The sequence below is a fragment of the Simochromis diagramma genome, unplaced genomic scaffold, assembly GCF_900408965.1.
Source record: "Simochromis diagramma unplaced genomic scaffold, fSimDia1.1 OVJJ01000361.1, whole genome shotgun sequence".
In the NCBI taxonomy this organism is placed as follows: Eukaryota; Metazoa; Chordata; class Actinopteri; order Cichliformes; family Cichlidae; genus Simochromis; species Simochromis diagramma.
Genome location: NW_024386860.1, coordinates 16,237,514 through 16,262,174, shown reverse-complemented (window position 1 = coordinate 16,262,174; position 24,661 = coordinate 16,237,514). Strand labels below are relative to the sequence as shown.

Sequence of the window (24,661 nt, the reverse complement as noted above, 5' to 3'; positions counted from 1 at the left end):
CAAATAAAGAAAAAAGTTTTCTACTTTCTACATTCTCTGAAATCGTCCAGAGTTGGTCCAGAAAGGTAGAACACACATTTCCACACAAAGTTAAGAATTTAATTATTTGTTTATTTATTAATTTATTTACGTATTTCTATCTCCAGAATCACCCACCCGAAAAATATAAATTCCGGTGTATTCCAAAAAAAAAAAAGAGAAAGGAAAAAAGGAACAATGGCATCTTCATCAACTGGATCAAAGGAATTAATCAACAAAATCAAAGAGGCAATAATTATTATCATTATTACAATAATAATTCAATGATCAGAATATCCACATTCATAACAAATCCATATACAACTGCAATACACTCTTCAACACCACTCTTCCATTAATATACAGAAAATCCCCAAATGTCTGTCCTGTCAAAACAACAATAGAGGAGCTTTCAGGGAGGGTGGGGGCTATGGCTTGTCAAAGGGTAATGGAGATGAGCGATCAGCGGAGGTAACGGATCTAAGGTTAGTAAGAGTATAAGGGGGAGGAGGCACACTTATTTAGTAAGGACCTATACAAAAACGAGCAATGGTGAGTAATGACAGTAGACTTTCATGGAAGGGTTTGCCAGTCTAGCCGCACAAAAAGGTTAGACGGTTCCATGAGAAGCAGAATTTGGGGAACAAAATTTCAAGAAATATATAAGGGTTGTCTGAATAAATATATAGCTCTGAATGACAACCGCTGCAAACATATAAGTGAACGCCAGATACGCAAGAACTCAAAACAGGTTGAGAATTTTTAAAGAAATGCAAATGGAGGTTTCTGGGGGGCAAAAAAGGTCTAAGTCTATATATGTACAAACATTGCTTGGTCACCCAAATCTACTTAGAAAAGCTTTTTTAGTTGGTCAGAAAATGAGTGCAAGCTTAATATTACGTGAGTTACTTCTTGTATGAGAGCTTCAAGAATGCAGCTAGAAGTGACAGACCTTGCTGATATTCTAAGTCTGCACAGAAAGTGCCTCTGATAGCTGTCAGTACATGTAAAAACCTTTCCATGCCTCAATATTGGTAACTTGAGAAGACCTATTCATAGAAAGAGAGAGAAACATTAGAGGAAAAAATAGCTGTACACTCTGCATATACAAACAAACTGTATATACACATAGACATACCATATATACACATGTATCCAGTATATACACAAAGATTGAGCCAGTACACACACTTATATACAAACACATTCACTCGTTTCAGCAGGACCTCTAACATGTCTCTCTCTCGTTTCAGTCAAAAGTGGAAATGGCAGGGATTTCAACTCAGATTGGTGTCAGTGGAGTCCATCCATAGAAAGAAAACGGGGAGTTTTACAGCAATTTGACTGCAGAAATGTGGCCACACTGAAACCAAGAGTTCATCCTCTGCTTGGTTAAAACTCTACAGACAGGTAGTCGAAGTGGAGTACAAAACGATAGCTGTAAGAATGTCCTTATCCAATCACTTTCACATCGTCCGTATATGGAGAGCTCCATGGCGACATCTGTCCACTTTATTTCGCTTTTGAACAATAATAACCAAGAGCAAGGAGGGATCAGGTGTCAGCAACGTGCAAACTGTCGTAAGGGGAGTAGGTGAAACACGAGTTCATCCCTTTCGCTGCAGTCTTTTGGGGCAACTCTTCTTTCCAAAAGATTGTCTCAGTAAGAAACTCGGTTCATATAAAATGGGTTATTTATGAACTTCCATTAGATAGAGGCATCTATCTATATCAAGAAATAAATATCTCCTCCGGAAGATTTTAAACGAAGAGTTTTTCTTTAATTGTAAGAATAAGCAGTTTCATCATAGAAATATAAATAATAACATTCTGTCCGGCTTTTCAAAGTCTTCACTGAAGCAAGAGTATTGTTTAGAAGCGGTTTTACGTTATGAATTAGGCTGTGCATATTTAGGTTCCTTTAAAATCAAACGCTGAACGAGATTCAAACGGAAGAGCTAAAAACTACGAGGAGAGAAAAAGATCAAGTGTGTCTAGAACGAAGTAAGACTGAAGTGGTTAAATGATGCTTTTTAAAATCCTAAATGCATAAAGAGTGAATAGATGAAGAGGAATCAAGGGGTAATTTGAAAAGACTACAAGAGAGATAGATAGAGAGAGAGAGGCAAATAAATGCTATGAAAGCAAATCAGCTTGGACTGAAAATTTTAAGAGAAGTCAAGCACCTTTGAAATACATCTTACCCACCCCTCTCTCTCACTTTGAGCATCGCGCCTTCCTTGGCTTTTGTGTTCCTCCGTTCTGCTGATTGATCAGACTGCATAGCTGTTCTTTGCATGCTCGGCAGGCTGACAACAACAATATCTGTCCAGCCTACCTTTTGTTTGTAAGTCAAATGTAGATCCAACCATGAGGCATCAAACATATTAAAAAAAAATCCTGTTATCAAATCAGAGAGAGAGGGCCCAGTAAAGTGAAAACAAAAAAGCCAAAAAAAACCCAGCATTTCCTTACATGGTCCGCTGGGGCTCTGCACCATCCTTTGAGCAAAGAGAATGGGACCAGTGCCCCAAGTTCTCCCTTTGTCAGCCAATCGCGTCACGAGAGAGGGCTCTGGACATTTGGCCATGCCACCCTGCAGACTGCCGATGGTGCATCAGCCAATTAGGTTCCACATTGTCCTCGATGAAGCTTTGAGAGTGGCTGGGGGAGAAAAAAGGGAGACAGAGAGAGAGAAGAAACGGGGGAGGGTGCTTGATCAGGTGCTATTAAAGCATAGCTATTGACCGAGTATCTGCATGGTGGCAGTCTTTCCAAAGCTGGACTCGTCTCTTTTTATTTTCTATAGTTTTTGTGTTCAGCTCTGAGGCAACTGCTTGTTTACCTGAGTCACTGAGGTATTTTCACAGCAATGTTAATTTCTCAATCACGGATCATATCACGTCTCAGAAAAGACACTGATGTTCATAACCTAGCCCGCTTTGAATCCAACATTCACCACACAAGTAAATTCACAAGAAAGAAGTAGCCCTAAATAGACAATCTTTCCCTGCATAAGACTGCTAGCATTATAAACATTTGGTGGTTCAACATTCACTATCATTAGAAGTCTAATCTAAGCTTAACCACTGCAGGCCATTTTGACCTTTGACACGGCAAAAACAAAAATGTTGTGGTCTGTCTAAAGTGAAAAATGGCTGATGTGAAACACTTCTTGAACTTTAAAACAAGCCAAGTTGTTGCAGAGCGACACCGGTGTGTGAGGCTACAAAGACAAAAACAAATTCACATCGAGACAAACCTTACAGCAGACAGTTCATACACAAAATGAAGGAATATGGATACATGTTGCAAACATTTCAAAGATGTGTTTTCAGCATTGGACACATGAGAAATCAAATCATGAGTTCATTTGCAGAGTACATCAAACAATTCTCTAAATTTTTATTTATTTTTTGCTTTGTTTTCAACAACAGGTCTCTTTTCATTTAAAAAAAGAAACCTCAAGTTAAGCAAACTACACACAGTAATATATAAGATAATATAATATATAATAATTTGTAGAATCAGGGATATAATTTATTTTATTGTGTTACGCAAGGCTTTATAAGGTGCATTTGGTTGATGACTAGCTAGTCTACTGGCCAAAGGATACTCAATGCATCTATCCCAGGCACTTAACGGCAGGCTTAGCAAACCTAGAAATGGTCTTTTCACAGATATTTGTAAGGAAACAAAATCCTCTTTGTGTTTGGCAAATTTGAAAGTAAAAATGGGGTAAAATGTAGTGTATGCTCAAACCAACTACAAACCTGTTTTTACTATTTATTTGTTTTGGTGAAAATTGCAAGATAAATTATTAAAGGCTGTGTCTGAAACAAGCAAAAATAATCATCTTCTAGAAAAACACAAAGAATCAACATAATTTAAGTGAAAGAAAAACAAACAAACACTGAATACACTTCATTCATCCCTGTCTTTCAAAGTATTAAAATTACTAGTGCTAGTTGTAAACTACAGATAGCCTTTGGAGGCAAAAGTGCAATAGTTGATCCATCAATTCTGAGCCTGGGAGCTGCTTTTATTAAATGTGATTAAAATCAGAGATTGGAGGAGTGCAAAAAAAACCAAAAACAGATATGGAAACCCCAACACCCCCGTTTAAGCATAACACAACATGATGCACAAAGAACAAAGACGGACGCACACGGAACATATTGGGAGGGGAAAAAAAGTCCTGTCAAAGACAAACTGCAGAAGAGAGAGAGAGAAAAGACAGTGAGTGAACCATGAAAGAGGCAGTGCTATGGCAGACACAGACAGCTGACTTGGAAAATGGCACCATTTGTTTCTGTTTAGCACCAGTTTATCACAAATCGGTTCTGAGATTGAGAAGAGAAAAACTGCACGAGCTCAGTCCAAAAACAAGACGTCCCTTAGATTGAAAAGAAGAAAGAAGTTCCCAGAAATGTCTCTCATCACTCAAACCGCTATGATGCTTGATCTTGTGTCTTTGAATCTCTGTTTTCGGCCCATATATTGTTTCCCTTACTTGCAAAGCCAACTTGATCGCCGTCTGTTAACTGTATTGTAAAACCCTGTTGGAAAAACACTCAAAGGCACTATGAAAGCCAGACCACACTGCCACATTCCTACTAAAACAAACTGTAGCCTGGCGTGTTCAGGATATATTAATGCATCTACATCCATGGGAGTCAAGGGTTACTGTAAGCTAGCTTCTAGCTTCTAGCACTTCTTTGCTAATGGCTACTATGAAGTCTTTGGGGTGCAAGACATTCTATAGTTCTTGATCCTTACATGTTTGTTTCTAGTGGAATCAAAGACAGGCGATGAGTGCACGGAGCACATATTCACATATCTTGGTATGCATGTTAATGCTTTGTTTGACAGATTCAAAGTACGTAAGGTATCATTGTCTTGTCCTGCAAGACTGATACTATCTGAAGCTCCATGTGAGCATCAAGAGAACAAATGTCCATTGAAGAGCCCTTTATGTTGTGTGTTAATGTGTTAAGCACTGTACAGTAGCTGTATGATTACTACTCGTCTCCTGCTCGCTTTTCTTCTCTCTCTTGCCTGGGCAATAAGAACATAAAAGGTGATTTCTTTTCAAAGAACTGTCTTGCTAAATGGGGAAAGGGCAGGGGTGGTGTTTTCCTTTGGGTCATCTCTCTCTGATTTGGCTCAGTGCTGTGTTTGACCTACTCCCCCTTCTTCTGCTATGCCTGTAGTTGCTGCTGCTGTAGTTCCAGTTGTCTGTGAGGTTGTCATTGGGGAAGATGTTTGGCTGCCACGGAGCTCTCCATTCTGACTAGGATGTTGATGAGGAGCGGGTAGAGAGGGAGGATCTATGGTTTGAGGGAGGACTCCATTGTGGGGCGAGCTGACAGAGGAAATGCCCGAGGAAGAGACTCTGAGGCCTTGATCGTTGGTTACTGCTCCACCTCCTCCACCTCCCCCTCCACCTTCAGTTTTCACACCGGGGTCTGCAGAACCCAGGGAGGAAAGCTGGTCCTCCTAGCGAGATAGAGAGAGAAGGGAGGGGAAAGAGGAGTGGGAGCAGGGAGAAATGGTCGTAGGAGAGAGGCCATTCAATGAAAGATGGGAGGGATGTGAGGAGTTGCAACAGGAGATGTCCAATCAAGGCAGACATGTAAAGGGAAAAAATACACGTTGAAGAGGTGTGAAAGTGTGGGAGAAAGGAATAGCAGTGAGATAAGGATGGAAAGAGGATAAAAGAGAAAAATCACCAGAGAAGGACATGATTTGAAGGGAAAAACATCAACAGCGAAAAACAGAAATAACCAGATGGAATGGATACATGTAAAGGCAATGGTCAAAGCAAAGCGAAGGTGCATTTGGAAAATAACAGACGCGTGACAAGGGATTGGAAGAACCACACATAAAGAAGGAGAGACACAGAGAGAGGAGAGAAAGAGCCCAATGAGTTACGAGGTTGATGCGTGACGCACACCAATAGAAATGGTAGCACAAGAAAAGGGACACAGGTAAAGAGGAGATGAAGGGGAATTAAAAATCTTGAGGTCAAAGGATCCTGATCCTCTTGGCATGAGTAGGTGTTTGTCAGGTGTCAGGCAAAGTCAAGAAGTCAAGTGAGTCATCTTCTGACAGTGAGTACAAATAATGCTCAATAACCACTAATTTTCAAAGTAAAAGCGCGTGCTTGAGCAGCTGAAAATATTTTAAATTACAGACTGAAAAAGAGCGCTAGTCTTATGGCTTGAAAGTAAGCTTAACAGCACTCGCTGTAGCATAACATGTTACGCAAAACATGCAAAACTGTCAAGACACATAGAGGTCAGCAGCAACTTTAAAAAGCAAGTCTTAAAGAGTCTGACATGAAATCCAAACCTCTGTCAAATTCACCAACCAAAACATCCAACCCAAAGCCACTGATCACCGCAGCGGGCTGCTGCACGGGTGTTCCTCCTGGGTTGGAGCTTTTGATTAGACATTCAAACAAAGTTTGGTTTTACTTTTGTTTTTTACTTACATTAGAGCGAAATAACAGCAATGCAATACTAGAGTTTTATTAGTTTATATCAAGGTCTGTTTGCAAGCCTTCACTTCCAGTCTTGTTCACTGATGTCTAAGAGCAGTGGGAAGAGAAAACAATTGGGTTATTATGCCAATAGACAACTATGATGACTCTATTCATACTGCTGCTTAATGTAACAATGCACGACTTCAAGATGATTTGAATACAGAAGCATTTTGAAAGCTGGAATTCACAGTTTTAACATCAGACCTGGGTAGAAACCTCTTGAAATAATTGCACTCGATTTATGGTGCCTGACACATTTGCTGTGTGGTGTCTAGACATAATTACAAAGATTCAGTGACAGTGTAGGACGAGTGCAGCAAGCATCTAAAAGAGCTCGAAGATCTGTGCAGTAATTTAACTTTATATCAAACAGGAAAATGTTCACATATTATACATGTGACAGTAAAAACCACTTTAATGCTCACACACAAGAAGTATGAAACACTGTAATGTGAATGGGATGAAGTGCTGTAGAGGGGAAGACAGGAAGGAGGAGAGATAGTTTGGTCTGCATCCAGTAGAGAAAATGAATCAAAAGCATCAAAAGCAAATAATCTTCGCTTAAACTGTGTCTGATGGGTGTGTCCGCTGTGAGGTGTCTCCATTTCAGTTAAAAAGAGTAAAAAGAAGAAATAATAATAAAAAAAAAAAATTACCCCAGAATTAGATGTGAATTGGCGGGCCTTTTCTCTTCTCAATCAGAACCAAAATGAATGCAAACACTTTCAGTTGCTAACTGGTGCTATGAACAGCTAAAATCTACTATGGTTACAGACAGTTACAGGATGCCAGTAACATGACTCCACTATAGCACTTGTTTTATTAGTCTCCAACACAACCAACAGTGTTGTTTAATATCCATGTGTAGTCCAGTACACATGCCTATTAAACTGGGAAATCAGGCAGCTGAACAAAGACATGGCAAAAATGTTTACTGACATCCTTTTTAACTTACCAAACTTGCTTCACTTTGTGGGCTGTAGTGTTTGATTACGTGGTGCATTCAATTACAGCTTGGTGTGAGTGTGTGTTTTTGTATGCTAATGAAAATTGCAGTATTGGAGACAGAAACACAAAACACTTAGTGGAAATGTTAAGTGTACTGTAAATGATGCAGAAAATAAATTATCACACACACACACACACAAATTCTTACCCATCTCCTCCAATCTCCAATCACTCCAATTTGGAACGTGAATGTCTACAACAAACTATGAAATCTTTCTCACCTTCACATTTCAGACTAAATACCTGCTGTACGTGCTGGTTTTATCACTCTATATATGGGTAAAAAAAAACGTAAAAAGAGGCCTGCAAGTCTTGAAAAGCCTAGCTTGATGGGTATTGAGCTTCTGCTTTGATAGAAAGTACAAAAAGAAAACAGCAAAAAGCAAGAACACGGTATGCATGTCGCACATAAAAAGACGCACAATAACAGCTGACCTACGCCACCATTCGGACAAACAATACGCCCAGGTGCCAAACACATACAGAAACACATACATATCAGGAAAAACACGGATTCACTGAAAGACACAGAACACAACACAAAACATGTGCACAATAATCAGTGTTCTTCAGGGAAGGACTGGGTCAGATACGGAGATTTCACATAAATCGTGTCGTTTGTCATAGGGCGTGGCAGGAGGGATGGAAATCTGAATGGAAAATGTGAATTTAAAGTGGTGCTAAAATATGGCACGTTTGAAGAAAAAAAAAAACAATAGAAGAGAATAACACTAATATTTCATTTACTTTCAGACTGATTTATAAGCAAGAATGGTAAAGCCTTGAGAAGCCGTGTTTTCAGGTCTGCTTTTGTAAGCTGAAAACAGTTGCAAATATTCAGTTTCTTGCTCACAAATCTAAAGTCTGGAATTATTGCAGCTACTTCTACAATTTCTTTGCATTCAAAGTTGTTTTAAAGATACTTTTAGATATCTGTTAGTCAACTTCTATTGACTAAAAACGTCATCAAAAGAACGTTAAGAAGATATGAAACGTATGCTGTTTGTAAGTAGCTGATAATTATGGAAATACTTCCTTAAAACTGACTTTAGTTTAATTAAAGCCAAAGAAAAATTACCGTTATATGTAATGAGAAGTGGAATTTTGCAAATGCCAACATATTAAAAGCAGCAGAGAGTAAAAATCAATAATTTCCATTGATTGCTGAACTTCTCTGCATTTCAGCAGCTGATTCAATGCAAAGTAGAGAGTTCTCCGTATATGACTTGAAATTAATTTGTGCATAATAATGTTGGCATGTCTGTGGATTGCTGGTTGTGACTGAATCTTATGTGTGAACAAGCGATGACATTTTCATCTGCAGAGAGCAACAACAGTCACACACAGAGAATTTGAAATGATATTAAAAAAGCTACGGCAGTATTTCTTTAGATTTTTGTCAGGGGATGTCGAATGCTTATTTGTCAACATAAAGAGAAAAAGCAGTCTCAGTTCTGTCTCATCTAATTCAAGTAAACATCCAGGAGGTCTATCACAGAATATTTCCAAGTTAGCAGTGGATAAAAGGAGACACGTTAGTGTGTTGGAAGGGTGACAATAAAAAGCACAGCGGGTTACCTCCTCATTCAGCCTGACAAAACAAAGAAAATGTCATTTTTATGTGTGTGTGTTGTGGATGAGAAGCTCACTTCACACAGTGCCAATCATGGCGCTGTGTAAAAATGACACATTTTGTCATCTGTCAGAGTAAAGAGAATTTAAAGCTGCAGCTGTGCATGTAAAAACACATACAAATAAAATACATCTTTCAGCATAAATCGGCAGCAGGACAGGTTTGCCTTCAGGGCTTCCTGCCAGAAAGCCTTCTGACAGAAATATTTCCTTTCTTTTATGTTATTCTCAGCTTGCAGGTTGGTTAGGTTTGAGCAGCAAAACTAGTTGGTGAGGTTGATTTACATTCTAAGGCAAGATTATGGCTTGGATTAAAATGTAAACCATGTCTCAGAAGAAAGTTCTAAAAGTAATGAAATGAAAGCAATGAAAACATCCTGTTCTGCTAGCTTTTGGATGTTTGCCTTTGTTTGCAAACTAATGAAATGTTAGCAGTGTTGTAGCTAATAAATAGAACTTTACAATTCTACTATAGGTGCCTCAAGTGTAAGTAAAGTTGTTAATAGCAGGAAAATGCAGCAAAATAAAGTAGTTTTTCATGAAAAAAAGCTAATGAAGGAATATAGTGAGCACAGGTTTCTCATTAGAAAACATTGTGAAAACCTGCTTCTCAAATCATATAAGGATAAAATGCTAACAACGTGTGATGGTATGGTAAAAAATCTTTTTTAAACTGCAGTACCTTGCTGTCAGTTGTTCTAGCTGGTCACTGCAACAAAAATCCCCCACAGCATTTTCACATAGTTTCACAGGAATGAGTTATAGTTAGAATTTCTGCATTTCTTTGTTCTCATTCGACTGTGCCTCTGTTTATGTATTCTTGATATTAATATTGCTACAAAAGGCTTGAGCCACCCCTCGTTAGTGGAAAAGTATCAGTCATGGACTGGCCTCCCCAGAGACTGAACCTCAAAATTATTGAAGCAGTTTGGGGTCATCTTAACAGAGAACAGAAGAAAAGGCAGCCAACATCCAGGGAGGCCTGTGAATGTCCTTCAAGAAGCTTGCAGAACTATTCCTGCAGACTGCTTAAAGAAATGACAACAACATTACCTCAAAGCTGTGCTAGAGCTTTAGGCTGTGCTAAAAAATAAAGGTGGTCATTTTGACTCTGAAGCTTTTTAGAATTGCACAGTTATTTCTGCCTTACTTATTGAATTTCCATGTATCTTTGCATGTATAAATACATCACTGCATGTGTGGGTCCTTTATCCTGTCACACACTGCATCCTTTTCCTATTTTCATAACAAAATTTAAAGAAATGCAAGGTGGCTCACGACTTTTACCCTGTACCATAAATATATAAGTAAATACCCCTGAAGCCTTTATTTGCCCCAAAGAAAACATTTGCTAACAAATGCCTACACCGCTGTGATTACATATACTTACAAAAATCACAAAAGCAGTATAAATATGTTGATATTATCTTGCAGAACAAAATGTGAGTATTAAAAACTTTAATTTTTGCTGGGTTTTTTTCAGTTGGCCTAAAAAACCCAGCCTTTATCCCTGCAGCAGAGAACGTGAGGCTGCAGACTTCACATTGTCACTGGAGATTTCATAAGCATGTGTTATCCTTTAGGTTAAAGTATTAACCATATAAGACCATCACTTAATGAAAATTTTTCTTATATTGGTAGGTGGACGCAGTGCAGCCTTGCAAAAAGAGCCAATCGGATGTACAAATTGGAGCAGTAGCCAATTCAAAATGAATAGTTATTAAATTTATGAATACAATTTCATGTTCAAACTGAATCCTTCACAACTGGACTCGTTTTAAAATCAAATTGATTTTCTGTTTCACCAACAGTCATTTGAAGCTTTTGAACAGAGACAATAAAATCTAAGCTTTTAGCTGGAACTGGTTTTCTGCCAAAAAACATTTTGGGTGTTTTAATGAAATTTTGAAAACCTGCTGAATAGAGTCATGATCATTCCCGACTTTAAGGGCTTCAGCTGTGTGTTATTGCTTAGAACATCACCTTCAAGTGAAACTGGACTAAGACGTTAAGTTAGCTGAACATAAGCGAGCCACTCTGCCTGATGACTGGAACAGCTAATTCACACAGTGGTGGTCGTGAAAGCCCTCAGTTTGTCTTATCAATAAAAGATATCCTCTTGTTTTTTAAAGCATGCCCTCTGCTCAGGATGGTGTGTTCCTATCAATTTTTTATTGAGCCACATTTAAAATTCTGCCTCTCTAGGACATATTATCATGGGGCATAATGTTCACAGGTCAGCCTGGTACTGTGTGCAGTTACTGATATTGCAGTACATGATTTATGGGCAGGAGAGTGCAGATAAGATTTAGATGAACACGACTAACTTTTAAAAATTTGACATTATTTTGTTGTCACCCTAACACACAGGTGTGCCCCTACGAAACATCAGTCATCTCTGTCCAGACATTCTGTGACAGTCCTCCTTTTTATGAGAAGATATATGGGAGAGCAAAGTGGGCCTGTCAGTGTGTGGGCCTGCAGTGAGTTCACAGGATGCTGTATAAGGACAGGGACGCACATAGAGAACAGTAGAAGTGGAAAAGAGGCAGCAGTTATGGATGGAGAGTGAGAGTTTGCCGGCTTGTTTATTACCTGGATACTCGGGGTGGGACAGGCGCAAGACGGGGCTGCACTAGGATGGACTGACGCCTCCCCTAAGAGAAATCACCGTATCTCATCAACATAGGAGGAGAGGAGAGGAAACGAGAGGAGAGGAGATGAGAGGAAAAAGGAAAGCAGAGGAGGACTAAAAGCAGGAGGCAGGAAGAGAAAACTGATTGCGAAAATAAATATAATGAGGGACGACTTGTGCGCAAGTGGGGAGGGTCCAGAAGGGCGGTGAGGGTAGAGGAAATCAACAGCCACCCAAACAATACATACAAGGTGCACAACACAACATGAACAGAGAACAAGAACATAAATATACATATAAAATGCTTCCTAAGGCATATTTACATATATAATGGCAACCAGAGACACACAGCAGTGTCAGACACACAACAGCCTGAAAGCATTAGAGCAGCATGCCATGCAGTGTATCATTAACAGAAATCATGCTTGTAGGATAAGAAAGAAAAAGGCGTTAAATCGTGCTCCGCAAACGCCATCTGGATCTGAAAGCAGCCGAATGTGTCATGTTTCCTGGTTCAGAAAGGTAAGAAGACAGCATAAAGAACATGCTTATATCAAACATGCAGTTATCAATGTTATGAAATATATATACACACTTTGAAAACCCAGAAAGAACCAGTTACATCAACACCATATGCAAAAAAACACAGAAACAACCAAGAATATACTTTTTTAAACAAATTTACTCTAACACACACACACACACCTCGCTGAAACTCAAAGTTGCAAGAAATGAGCACAGGGAAAGGAAATAAATCTTAAATGAAGGAGACACTGATGTGATTAATGTAACTACAACCTCAGGAAGTATTTTTCTCTTTGAATGCTGATAACTGATCAAAAGAAAGGTTTAGAAAAACCTGACAAATCTACAAATGATCAGTCCAACACTGTCAAAGACAAACTGTGAATGTTTCAAGTTACAAGACAATGTTATTACCTCTGTAAATTAAGGTAATAACCTTAATGGGTGTGGCTTTTCCAGGTGGAGTTACAGGTGGAATACTTTCAGGTTCTAAAAATGTGTTTTCCCTTCACATGTGTTGCAGTGTTTTAGTTCCCTGTTTGCTGTTCCCTAACTGCTTTACTTTATCTTACAGCTGAATCATCTTCTCTTTATTGTTTCAGGGCAGCCCTGTGTCCCAATGCATGTTTATGGAGGAGATTTACCCACAAATAAAAACATTATAACTGACTCAATGTTCAATTTCATTATGAATTAATTTGATTTTTGTTAAAACTGACAAAAGAGTTGTGAGCTTCCTAGCAGTAACCACTGCACAGGCGCAAAAAAGGACCTAAAATTTAAAGTCGCTGTTTACATTAGGCAAAAAAAATAATGTGTGTTAAATGTAAGATTAAAAAGAGAGAGAGAGAGGAAACTCTCGATTGTTTAAATCAAATCTTTTTCTTTTTTTCCTTTTCTTTTTGTAGGCATTAGGACACTCTTGTGGAAAGGATTATGGCATTCTGCACCTGTGATATTATGTGAGGTCTAATTAAGTGTGGAGTGTTGTTTTGGAAGATGGTAGCAGTGGCCTGAGGAAACAACAGCACCATGGCTCATCCCCCTTCTCACTCCCTATTAATTTACTCTCCCACCCCACACTCTCAGCTGCTGCGTGTGCGCCACACATTAAAAGTGAAAGTTATCACATTGGACTGAACTGTCTGCTCATCTTAAATGCTGAGGTGACAAGCACGAGTGCCTAAAGCTGAAATAGAAAACTAAACACTAACTTCTGACAAAACAGCCCAACAAAATGCTCACTCACAGTAATGGCTGTTTTAGCTTCGAGCGGTGCACATTAAAGGAACATTGCAGCAGTATCTTCCTTGTCACATCACATTTTCCCAGGTTTCAGCCATGTACAGCACATTAAAATAAACTGGGGGATTATCATCTTTGAAATTACAAAGGTACAATAGAAACCTGAATATTACATAATTTATCAGATTAAACTTTCCTCATCTTTCATTTACATAACACACGCTAACACGGTGAAGAAAGAAATCATCACCCCAGCCTAGCTTTATTATTATAATCATCACTGATATGCTGACATTAGCTTGTAGCTGAAAGCATTAATGCTGTCCGAATGGTTTAACTTTACAGATACACTAAATTGACAAAATTACTGGGTCAGCTATATCTACAGGAGTTGCTTGGACGTAAAAACTCATCTCATGAAGCTCCTGGCTCACATTTTTCATGCTGATGTTAATGTCAGAGAAGGTCTGGAGCTCTGCAGTTAGTGCAGGCAACTTTTACACACTGTGGACCTCAGCACTTGTCAATCCCACTCTGTAACTTTACACCGATACTTTTTACCTGAGTTGCTGTTGTTCCTAAACACTTCAGCTTTGTAATAATACCACTTACAGTTGATTTTGGAATATTTAGAAGGGAAGAAAATTCATGAACTGACGCTCAGACTCAGTGAGCTCTTTAGAACGACCCATTGTTTTACAAGTATTTTCAAAGGCACACTGCATTTGATTTTATACACCCATTAAAATGCGACTGTAAACGCCTGAATTTAAAGATTAAAAGGCCTGACCCAATATTTTTGTCAGTGAACCATGGTGAGAGTCATTATCCACAAATGCATCATTTTTGGAACAGTGGAGAGCCTTGCCGTAGTGTCTGGCCTTCTAAAATTACTCCAAGAGTGTGATGACTCATTCAGGAGGACCCAGAACAACATGTGAAGAACTGCAGGCCTCACTTGCCTCAGTTGAGGCAATGATTCAACAATAAGCAAGAAACTGGACAAAAATGGGAGAATTCCAAGGAGAAAACCACTGCTGACCAAAAAGAAGACTTTTGGGGAAATATTCTGTAGACTGACGAGACAAAAGTTTAACGTTTTGGAAGTTGTGACTCGCATTGGTAAGTTTAGGGCCTGAAACTCAAGCACACTTGGGTTATGCAACAGGAAAATCATCCCAAAAGGTTTGGAGTTTGCCTAGTCAAAGTCAGAACTTAAATCAGATTGAGATACTTTGTTATGTCCGTGCACAGTCCATTCATTGGAGTTCTTGCTGTTATTGGGTTAGTTATTAGGTTTAGACTCAGCCACCACCTCTGCTCTCACTGTCACTCAGCACCAGATCTCAGCCCATAGGTGTACACCTAGGTGTACACCCCCAAAAATCATTGGCTGCCCTCTACTACCCCTGGAGGCCATCTCCAGATCCTCCTGCCTCAGGTAAACCAGGGCCATCACAGGTGACTCCTTGCACCCCACCCACCACCTGTTTGACCCGCTGCTCACTGGTCAGTACCACACGTCCAGACCACGAAACTGCCTCCTCCCCTGTCAACAAACACTATCCCCCCCACACCCCACGGTGAGCCATGGTCTGAGTAACCCCCATCACTCAGGCCACTCACATATGTACTTATACTCAGACCAAGTCCTCTGCACTACTTCCAAGCACTTTGTATATATTCCTGTAGTTTGGAAAGATTTCACCTGTTTGTTATTTATTCCGGTTGTCTTACTATTTATATATTATTCCTGCACAGTTGCCATGGAGCAGCCATAATTTCGTTGTACAATGACAATAAAGGGCTATTCTATTCTATTGCATTCTAATATATGATTCTCTGAAATATGTAAGTGTGACAAAAAAAAAGAAATTAAGAAGGGCATAGATACTTTTTTGCAGCGCTGTAAATGTTTAAATATAAGGATAAATTAGAATTTTTAAATTTGAATGAGCTGAATACATGAATACGTTTGCATATTTTTTCTTTCTTTCCTTTTTTTTCTCTTTTGCAGCTTGATTGTAATTCTGTAGTTGTAAGAAAACTTTTCTTGTGATTACAGAAATATAATTTGGTACTTTTAGCAAAATACATCTTTTCTGCTGACAGAGACCATGACTCATTGTGCTCCTAAAAGTCCTGGGTTTTTCTTTCTTTGTTTTCCTTCTTAATATTTTAAAAAATCTGCAGTAAATCAAATTCTAAATAGTGTTATCCATCTGGCACCAAATTTGGTTTATATGAAACATAACTTCTCCAACAACAGTCCAAACTCACAGGTTTATAAATCCATATAGACAGTGAAATACTGTGCTGTATACAGTACATTCTCAGAACATATAACGGTCACATCAGCTGTAATCATGACCACCAGAGTGACACTCGGAGCGTCTGTCAGCTCTTCTCTTTTGGCATATTATTAATTTATTATTATTTTCAACTCTCTGCACCTCGAAAGGTCAACTAGAAACCTACAATGAGGCATTTTTAAAAAATAATTTTTCATGCAGTTAAATGAGTGACAATTCAAAAGTATGACCTAATGAATGAAGGAACATGTCAAGTTGGGTTACTGATTGAAAGGAAATTACTTGGAAATTGGCAAGTAAAGAGTTATTCCTTCATTCAATGATCAGAATAGAATTTAATGCATTTAAATTTATATGTACAGCACCTGAAATTGTAATGCCTTATATAATTCTTATCATGTTGGATTAGCAACAAAACTCTTGTGTTAAATGACTAAAATTTGAGAATTCATGAAATTTTCTACCTCACAATCATCCAATTATTTTTAATATATTCTCGTGTATTTCATGTCTTTTTGGAAACTAATAAATTATGTTTTTTTTAATTTTTATTTTGACAATTTCAGTGCTCCACAAATGAGTATGCTGCAAATGGGACACAACATTTGCAATTCTTCATATTTTTCATGGTATAATTTCCAGGTTACGTGAGTCACACCAGAGTTCATGGGTGAAGCCACGGCTACGTTAGACATAGTGACACAGAAACCATACAAATCAGTGTCAGACGTGACAATGACTGCTACAGCAGCTGAAGCCAGAACTTTGAGATTTTTATCTGTGAAATTTGCTTTATAAATACATTTTACTTACTTACCTACTACAATGAAAAAATATCTTTACTTTTTCACACTCCATTACATTTAACATATAAAGTATTTTGCATGGTAACAAAACAACTTGTAAATTTCCTGGGCCCTTTATGGGGCTGAATTAGCCTACTTGGTCTCAAATCTCATCTAATTTAATCCCTCTCTGTGAAAGAACTGCCGCTAACTGAATGAATATGATTGTTTACACCTAATATTGCATTTTATTTTTATTGCACTATAGAGGCTGCTGAGAAACATTTCATTTGAGCCTGTGTACTTCTGTAAATAGCATCCGAAATGACAAGAAACACACTTGAATCTTGAATCTTGCAAAGTAAATAAGTGTAAAAGGTAAGTTCTACGCATGTACCATGTCATACAACTTCATATAAGGTATTAATATATATTACTCAGCTACACTTAATTGATAAATTTACTACAGAATCTAATTTATAAGAGAGATAAGTTGACAAATTATGATGTAATCTCCCTGAGGTGATTACATTGATCCCTGAGGCAAATTTACAAGCTATACAGCAATATATTTACATTTAATTAAATCAGCAAAACTTGTACAGGTCACAGCATTAAAGATAACAACACAGCAAAGATCATGTTCCAATAATATTTCTACATTTGAGTTATATATATATCAACTCATATGACTCATGCTTGAAGGTGGGCTTGCTCAATTTGACAGGATGGCAGGATAAGGAAGGGGGTGGGTTTGGGGCATGAAATGAGAAGCACTGAGGAAGTAGAGCTCCCGAAGACACAGCACCACCATCACGCAGCGTACAATACAGTAAGACGTGAGCTTCAGCTGTTCAGTAATCTGTGCAAAAGGGAGCCACCAGGAGTTTTAACCCCAACATGCTCGGCAGAAAGGTTTCACAGAAGCAACTACAAAACTGGCAACATCACCACAAACCCAGATACGTTCACAAACCCAGCTAGAGTCAGACATCTTGATAGCTTGAGCTTAAGAATACAAACAACAGCATTCTTTCATCTTTCATCTTCAAAGCCCCCGCGTATGTTGGCAGACGAATGGCAGTCAAACCCAAACAGGACAGGTCAGGGACAGGGCAAGGCAGAGGCAGATCAGAGGGACCACATACACACAGCAAACGAAATCATATCAATAACAGGGGGGGGGGAAGAGAGGTAGGATGGAGAAAGAAGATAGCACGGGCCACCGTACGAACTCGACGACAGAAGAAGCAATCTCACAGACCTGATCAGCGAAAATCCTGGTTTTTGGCTCAAGGATGGCTCCTCCTCTTATCTCATCCTCCACAGCCATGAGTCTTGGAAGCAGAGAAAGAGAGAGGGGGAGAGAGAAAGTAGGGAAGGGGGGGTGACAGAAGGAGAGGGAGTATTATGAATTCAAAATGATACTTAACAAGATGTTGAGCAGATGCATCTCCAACATCTGGCTCAACGACATCACAGTGATACGATGCTGATCTCCTGTATCTCAAATCTAAATCTCAAATACTGATAGGAAGCGCAATCTTTTGAGCCACTGAGCAGCAGGAACGTAAGCCGTGCTTTATGAGGCACTGCCAATTTTCACTGGTGGAGCCTTGTTTTGTCCCCATGGGATTTATCAAAGTATTTGTTCCCAATTTAAGGTGTTTTCAAAGCGCAATTACAGCCAACAGTGGAAAATTACACCCGGTTATGTGACGTGAATGTTCAGTAACTGATCCCCATCATCCCCAGGGAATTTCCCATCTTGCGTAACATGGACTGACCAAGGCACGGGCGGAAAAATCCTTTGACTAATCATTTCAAAGACTCTGCTCGCAGATACGAGCGAGAGTCCGGCTGCAGTTTTCATGAGCCAGCAAACAGTGCAGGTTTCCCAGCTTTCATGATTATTCAAGTGCCAGGGATAGAGTCATTCAATGATATTTCTCACAAAGCGTTATCTTACACTTACTTGGCCAACTGGCTAGATTGTGGATATTGTCATTTGGTGTAAATGCCAAGTAGAAGTTACCGTGAATAAAGAAAGACCTCTCAACATCATAGACTTCAATGCATTGCCTTCATGATTTTCCATGTTTTACATTTTTTTAATCGTAGCTGACAGCAGAAGAATAAACATCCTTTATTTTCTTAACATGAAACATGACTGTTGGAATGTTATCCCTTTATAATAGTCAACTATTGAGTAATCTTGCAAACGCATGTCAATTTGTCAAAGTAAAACAAGGTGGAAGATTGTCACTTGTGCATTCATTAAGCCACTAATCCAATCAAATAGTTGACAGGAACATTTAATTGGCGCCATGCAGAAATAAATACACCACAAATCAAGTCGTACTGTGTCACTCAAAGCTAGTCCCCTCCACCACATCCATGTCACTTTATTAAGAACACAGAGGCACGTGTTTGACAATAAAGAACGAAAATCCACAGGTGAAGTTTCAAACATAAGCGTTTGGATGTTTTATTCCATAAATAATGTACAATGTTGAGAGTTTGTTTTTATTTTTTACAAAAGAAGAGAAGAGGAAAAGAAAAGAGTCAATCATAAGCACACACAGAAATATTAGCACTGTCCCAAAAAACAATGGAATGTAACATGGGCATACAGCATTAAGATTCTGACATGACTCCAAAAAGGCAGACAATGATTCATGTGGGTGATATGTTACAAAAAGAAGAGGAAAAAAAGAAGTTAAGCTTTATATATCCAGTTGTACTTCAAGTAGTGTGCTTTTGAGGTCAAGTCGTACATTTAGTCAAAACAATGTGTGTATGTACCAACATGAGGTCACAAAGTCTGAATATTTTGCTACAGAGGAAAAAGGCAAAAGACAAAAGGTGTCAAATAGGATGTAAAGTTAATGAAAAGCAAAAGGAAAGACAGACCTGGGTCAAACAGCAGCTGCAGATATGCTCTCTATTTTTTGTAAACTTACCTGATAACATCTAATTTGTGTTGATACAGCAAGTTTAACCCAACCTCGTGACATATTTTAGCTTACTCTGCACTTTAATCGCACATTACAAATCATTTTAACATAAATTAAAGCAATGTCTTTTTGTCAGTCAAACATAAACGAAACAAGCAAACTAAAAGTGTTTTAAATATACAAAAACAACCATGCAATCAACCCAAGTCCCCAGTACAGAACAGCATGTTAATATGCATTTAAAAAACAGTATGTTTGACTTACATTTGACTGACGGATATGCCTCCCATCGAATTTATCACATTGTTTATTTATGTAAAAACTATGCAATCCAAATGGATGCAGTTAAAATGCACATTAAACCAAATTCCTCTTTGAGTGCATTTGTTTAAAATAAACAACGCAACTGTTTGACACAGGTCTATATAAAAGTGAGCAAAAACCCTTGGCTGTTGCTACAAGCCATGTCAATCACACACACATCAAGCCAAAACTCATCACCACTATGAATTCATTTGCAAGATTTAAACATAATTTTTGCTGTTGTACAATCTATACAGCCTATCAATATATTCTTGCTACAAAGAGAGGCAGGTATACTGACACCAGAATATTATCTAAGACTCTGGAGAGGGAAAATAAATAGAAAAGAATATGTTTTTTTCCTTTTAATACTTAAATCATATTTTAAGTGCATAAGTTAAATGACAGTCTAACTCTCTTAAACAACTATTCTGATCACCACGTCACCGGACACCACCAATGACGGACTGCAGGTCAAAAACAAAATCATACCAAGCATTTACAGCAAAAATCATACAGAGATGAGAAAGTCAGTTTTGCTTTAATTAATAAATAATATAAATTTCAATCTTTCATTTAAAATGCAGATAAGTTCACAAGCACCATACAGGTCATCAAAAAAAAAAAGAAAAAGAAAAAACAACCCATAAACAATAGAAAAAAAACCCAACTTAGGATTTAAGAACACATTTTGCAGAACATACTGCTGTCAAAAGCTCACGTCATTGTCGTCATGTTGTCTCTGTGGTGTTTTGCATTTTACAGTATTCCAGGTCTATATTTTGTATGTTTAGATACTGCAGATGGCACCTGGTAAAAGATTTTGGCAGGAAGTCACTGTTTCGTTATCTACACAAGATGCAAACAATACACCTCCTCAGGATCCTGCATGTGCATTCGGCACAAACAGCACACGCAGATACATACTGCATCTGTTATTGCGCTTCTCCTGCTAAAAAGTTAGCTATTGCAAGGTTAAAATAGTAATCTCACTCTCAATAGAATTCATATACATCACATTTCTTATACTACTATTATTATGGCTCTTGCATTACTGAATTTACTATGCTATGGGTTATAGTTAAAATAGATTATTACTATGACAGGTGCAATTAAGACCATTAAGTCCCCTCCCCCCTTTCTGCTGCAAATTCAATGCATCTCGTCAATATAAATCTCTTCAGTTCACAGCAAAGAGCTCGGGGAAGATAAATAGTTTCATTCATATTTAAAATTAAAGTATTTTGACAAAAAAATATGAGAGCCTGTAGCCAACTAATGGAATAACTACCCTAAAGAAAAAATAAAAATACAAGTGCTACAGGTAAAGTGGATTCAGTGTTTAACCTAGCATGACCTAAAACTCAATATTCGGCTTTGGTTTAAATTAGATTGTTGAGAACAAAATGTGTACCTGGTCTAATGACATAGGTTGGATTTGCTCTGAGCTTAAAGCAAATTCTATGCACAGAACATTAAGGCTTCTCTGAAAAAAAAAAATCTCTCAAACTTGAAACATAACGCTGAGTATTTTAGGTCTGCAGATAAAGAGTTGGTTTTTTTTCCAAGCCTACACAGGAGCCATGAAATTAAGGTCACAACTAAGGGCTCCATTAGCAGAACCTGAGCTTGCTTTTGCATCAACATAATATATATGTATATATATATATATATATGTTTATATATCTGAATGTGAAAATTGAACATAAAAGTCAATTTAAGGTGAAACATAACATAAGGCTATGGTTGCACTTGTTATTTCACTGATATTCTGAAGTCCAATCAACAGGACGCTCTACATTATTTGCATTGCTCGTGTGTGTGCATTAGATCTGCAATGCTCTGCATGACCTGGGCTGGCTCAGTGAATTGTGTGTAAAATTGACTCGGAAGCATCCAGATCTGCTACTTACTGTAATTCATCCTTGTGTGGTCAGATGATAAAGGTCCCAAAAGTTACAAGTTTAAGCCTTGAAAACAGCAGCTAATAACTGCACGTTGTGCTTCATGTGTACAGCACTCTCCTTAAGCTTTAACTTCAGGGGAGCAGTAATCAAGGGTTTTGCTTTAAGTGCTCTGACAAAGTTTCTGTAGTATAGGGCATAGCTCATTTATGCCTTTATACCTGAATCGTCACCATTCACTGACTGATTCAGGTTTGTCTCTGATGTTCTCCCCTCTTCATTTCACATCATGTGTTGTTAAAAGAGGTATTAGTCCCCATGTTCACTCTGGAGAAGTAAAAAAAAAACATCAGCAGTCCTTCAGTGAACATGGTTCACCTTGATTTAAAATGGAAGAGCTAATATTAAACCATGGTCTTCCATAGTCCGGTGCCCGAAGGTCCAAAACAATTCTTTGAGTTTGTTTAAAAAGTGCAGACATGTTTCTGAAGTTTTACAACTCCCCATCCTTTTGTGCTTTTACAGTGCAATCTCGTGGGAGAATCATTTGAAAATTCTGCTAACTGGAATCATCCTGCATGATCCCAAAATCCAGAACTTTGTTCATAAACAAACAGCTGATGGTGAGTGTGACAGCGCAGGATAAAGGAGGACGTTTTAATGGTGGTTATATACAAGGTTAGGCCTTTTAAGATGTTTTTCCATAAAAGACGAGCAGGACTCTCTGTCTTCATTCCAAGTCTTCTTTCCTGGAGTGGATTAGAAGTGGCAATATTCTCTGTCACAGTTATCCACCCTTCAGTTGCAGACCACAGACTATTATAAGATGTAAAAATACTGCAATATTTTCATGTAGTTTTAAGTGTCTTTTCACTGAAAAATAAAAACAAAATTAAATGCAGGGCAGCATTGCTAATATGCGGTCACACGTAAAATGCTCACGGAGTCCTTAAAACCCAGCAAATATTTGGTTTTTGCGCCTGAAAAATACAACTGAGACACGATCAATACTCAACCCTTTTTTCCACGAACTGCTTAATTTGTGAGTGATCAATAAAAGTTAAGACTGCACTGACAATAAAAGCCCCATTACAATTTTGCACAAGCACTCGAGAAATTAGGGCTCAGCTGGAGTTCTCTGCAGTTGTCCAAATATGATGCTCTTGAATAACAAATAAAGCATGTTGTGAGGTTATGACCGCATTTAAATTTGCTACGGCAAGAGCTCAGAGGACAATCAAAGACTCTTTTGTCCAGCTTAACTAAGCTGAAGAAACAACCACCACGGGAACATCTCCTGCATGCTTATCTAAGATAAAGATCTTTGTCTTCTGTATTACAGTCTATTATTTAATTTGCCACTCATTACATGTCTGCAGCTTTGGCTTTCAATATAAAGCTCCCATCCTTCCTCATAGGCTACAGTGCTTTATGAAACGGAAACCAATCTCCTTATCTTGTAATATTCTTTTCAAGATAACAACCTCTGGTAAATAGAGTCTTATTCCGATGTGCAATGTATATATTGCCAGTAACAACTGCTTCATTTTCATGTTTCATCCTGTTAAACAGAATCCAATATGCTAACGCCGTACTGTGGAGTCCTCCGCAGAAGTATAAGAAGTCTTTTTAATTAATGCTAGCAATCATAATTTTATAGAAAAGGTCCTTTTTCCACAAAAACCCTGTAACAGAAGAAAAAGAAAGACTATGGCCCACCAATGGCCTCCTTATACAAGACCACAAGTCTTTTCCCTCCATCCCAACAACAGCTTCCATTTACCTGCTAATTATTCCTTTAATTTGGGAGTCTTTCTCCACTTGCTGCTGCCGTAGCCTCCTCTCACTGTCCTCGAGACGATTCTGGTACTGTAGGAGGATCTTATTGGTCTGCTGCTCCTGCGTGAGGAGCCTCCGTTCATACTCCTCCAGCTTTTTGTGGGACATCATCAAGCGCTCCTTCAGGGAGTTGATCTCCTCCTCGTACTCCCGTACCTGAGGTAAAGATGTGAAAAGAATGCTAAATTAGAGCAGTTTATTGCGACGCTGGTGCGTACATGCCTTGCTTTCTTGGTCACTGCAGTGCCTGGTGGATTTGAGTTCTCTAAACACATTCATGAAAGCATTGGAAACCACCTCCAGATATTCAAAATTAGGCCGGCTGCCTTTATAAAGGCTGAGGTACAGTAAATATGCCAAACTGCAGAAAAAGAAAAATAATGCAAACAAGTTGAACATTTGGCTCATGGCTTTTGTTTCCCACAGTTTGAGACCTCTGGACTTCTGTGACAAGATCAAATCTGAGTGCCATCTGCTCAGAAATGACAGACATAACTCAATGTTCCTCTGACTTCAACTGAAATGTTAATTAAATAGTTAAAAATTAAACCTACCCTATCCATGCGTGACTCATCCATGCTTTTTGAGTACTCCTTAAGTTTGAATTCCTCACGGTCAATCCGAGAACTTTCAATGTCAGCGGACAGATGAGGCATGTTGGAGACCCAGGCCACCGTCCGCTCATTGGCTGGCGTTGGGGGATTGAGGGTAGATGGAGACTGGGAACCCTGGGAAGAAAGGTCAGCACACTGAATATGAGAACATGAATTTTTAATTGGGTGAAAGTCACTTGCATAAATTTGGTGCACGATGTTACCCAAAATGCCTCAGTGCTACACGAGTTCATACATTTTGAGCATGGCTGAGCCCTGGTGGCTCCCAAGCTCTTAATCTTGAATGTCAGTTTTATCCCCTAGATAAACTAAACACTGACATCTTACACGTTGTTGT

General features: G+C 38.5%; 1 protein-coding gene across 11 annotated transcripts in view; it reads right to left on the bottom strand.

Moving 5' to 3' along the window:
* Positions 1-289: 289 nt before the first annotated feature.
* Positions 290-24,661, bottom strand: part of syngap1b (synaptic Ras GTPase activating protein 1b) — a 173,387-nt gene continuing 149,015 nt past the window's right edge. For 7 of the 11 annotated variants that reach the window (XM_040030784.1, XM_040030785.1, XM_040030786.1 and 4 more), the window contains 4 exons: positions 24,265-24,438; positions 23,655-23,866; positions 17,972-18,044; positions 3,567-5,517 (listed from right to left, as the gene is read on the bottom strand). In XM_040030784.1, coding sequence (XP_039886718.1) covers positions 5,185-5,517; positions 17,972-18,044; positions 23,655-23,866; positions 24,265-24,438 — 792 coding nt within the window. In that variant the 3' untranslated portion in view covers positions 3,567-5,184. The other 4 variants (XM_040030787.1, XM_040030789.1, XM_040030790.1 and 1 more) reach the window with 4 other exon arrangements.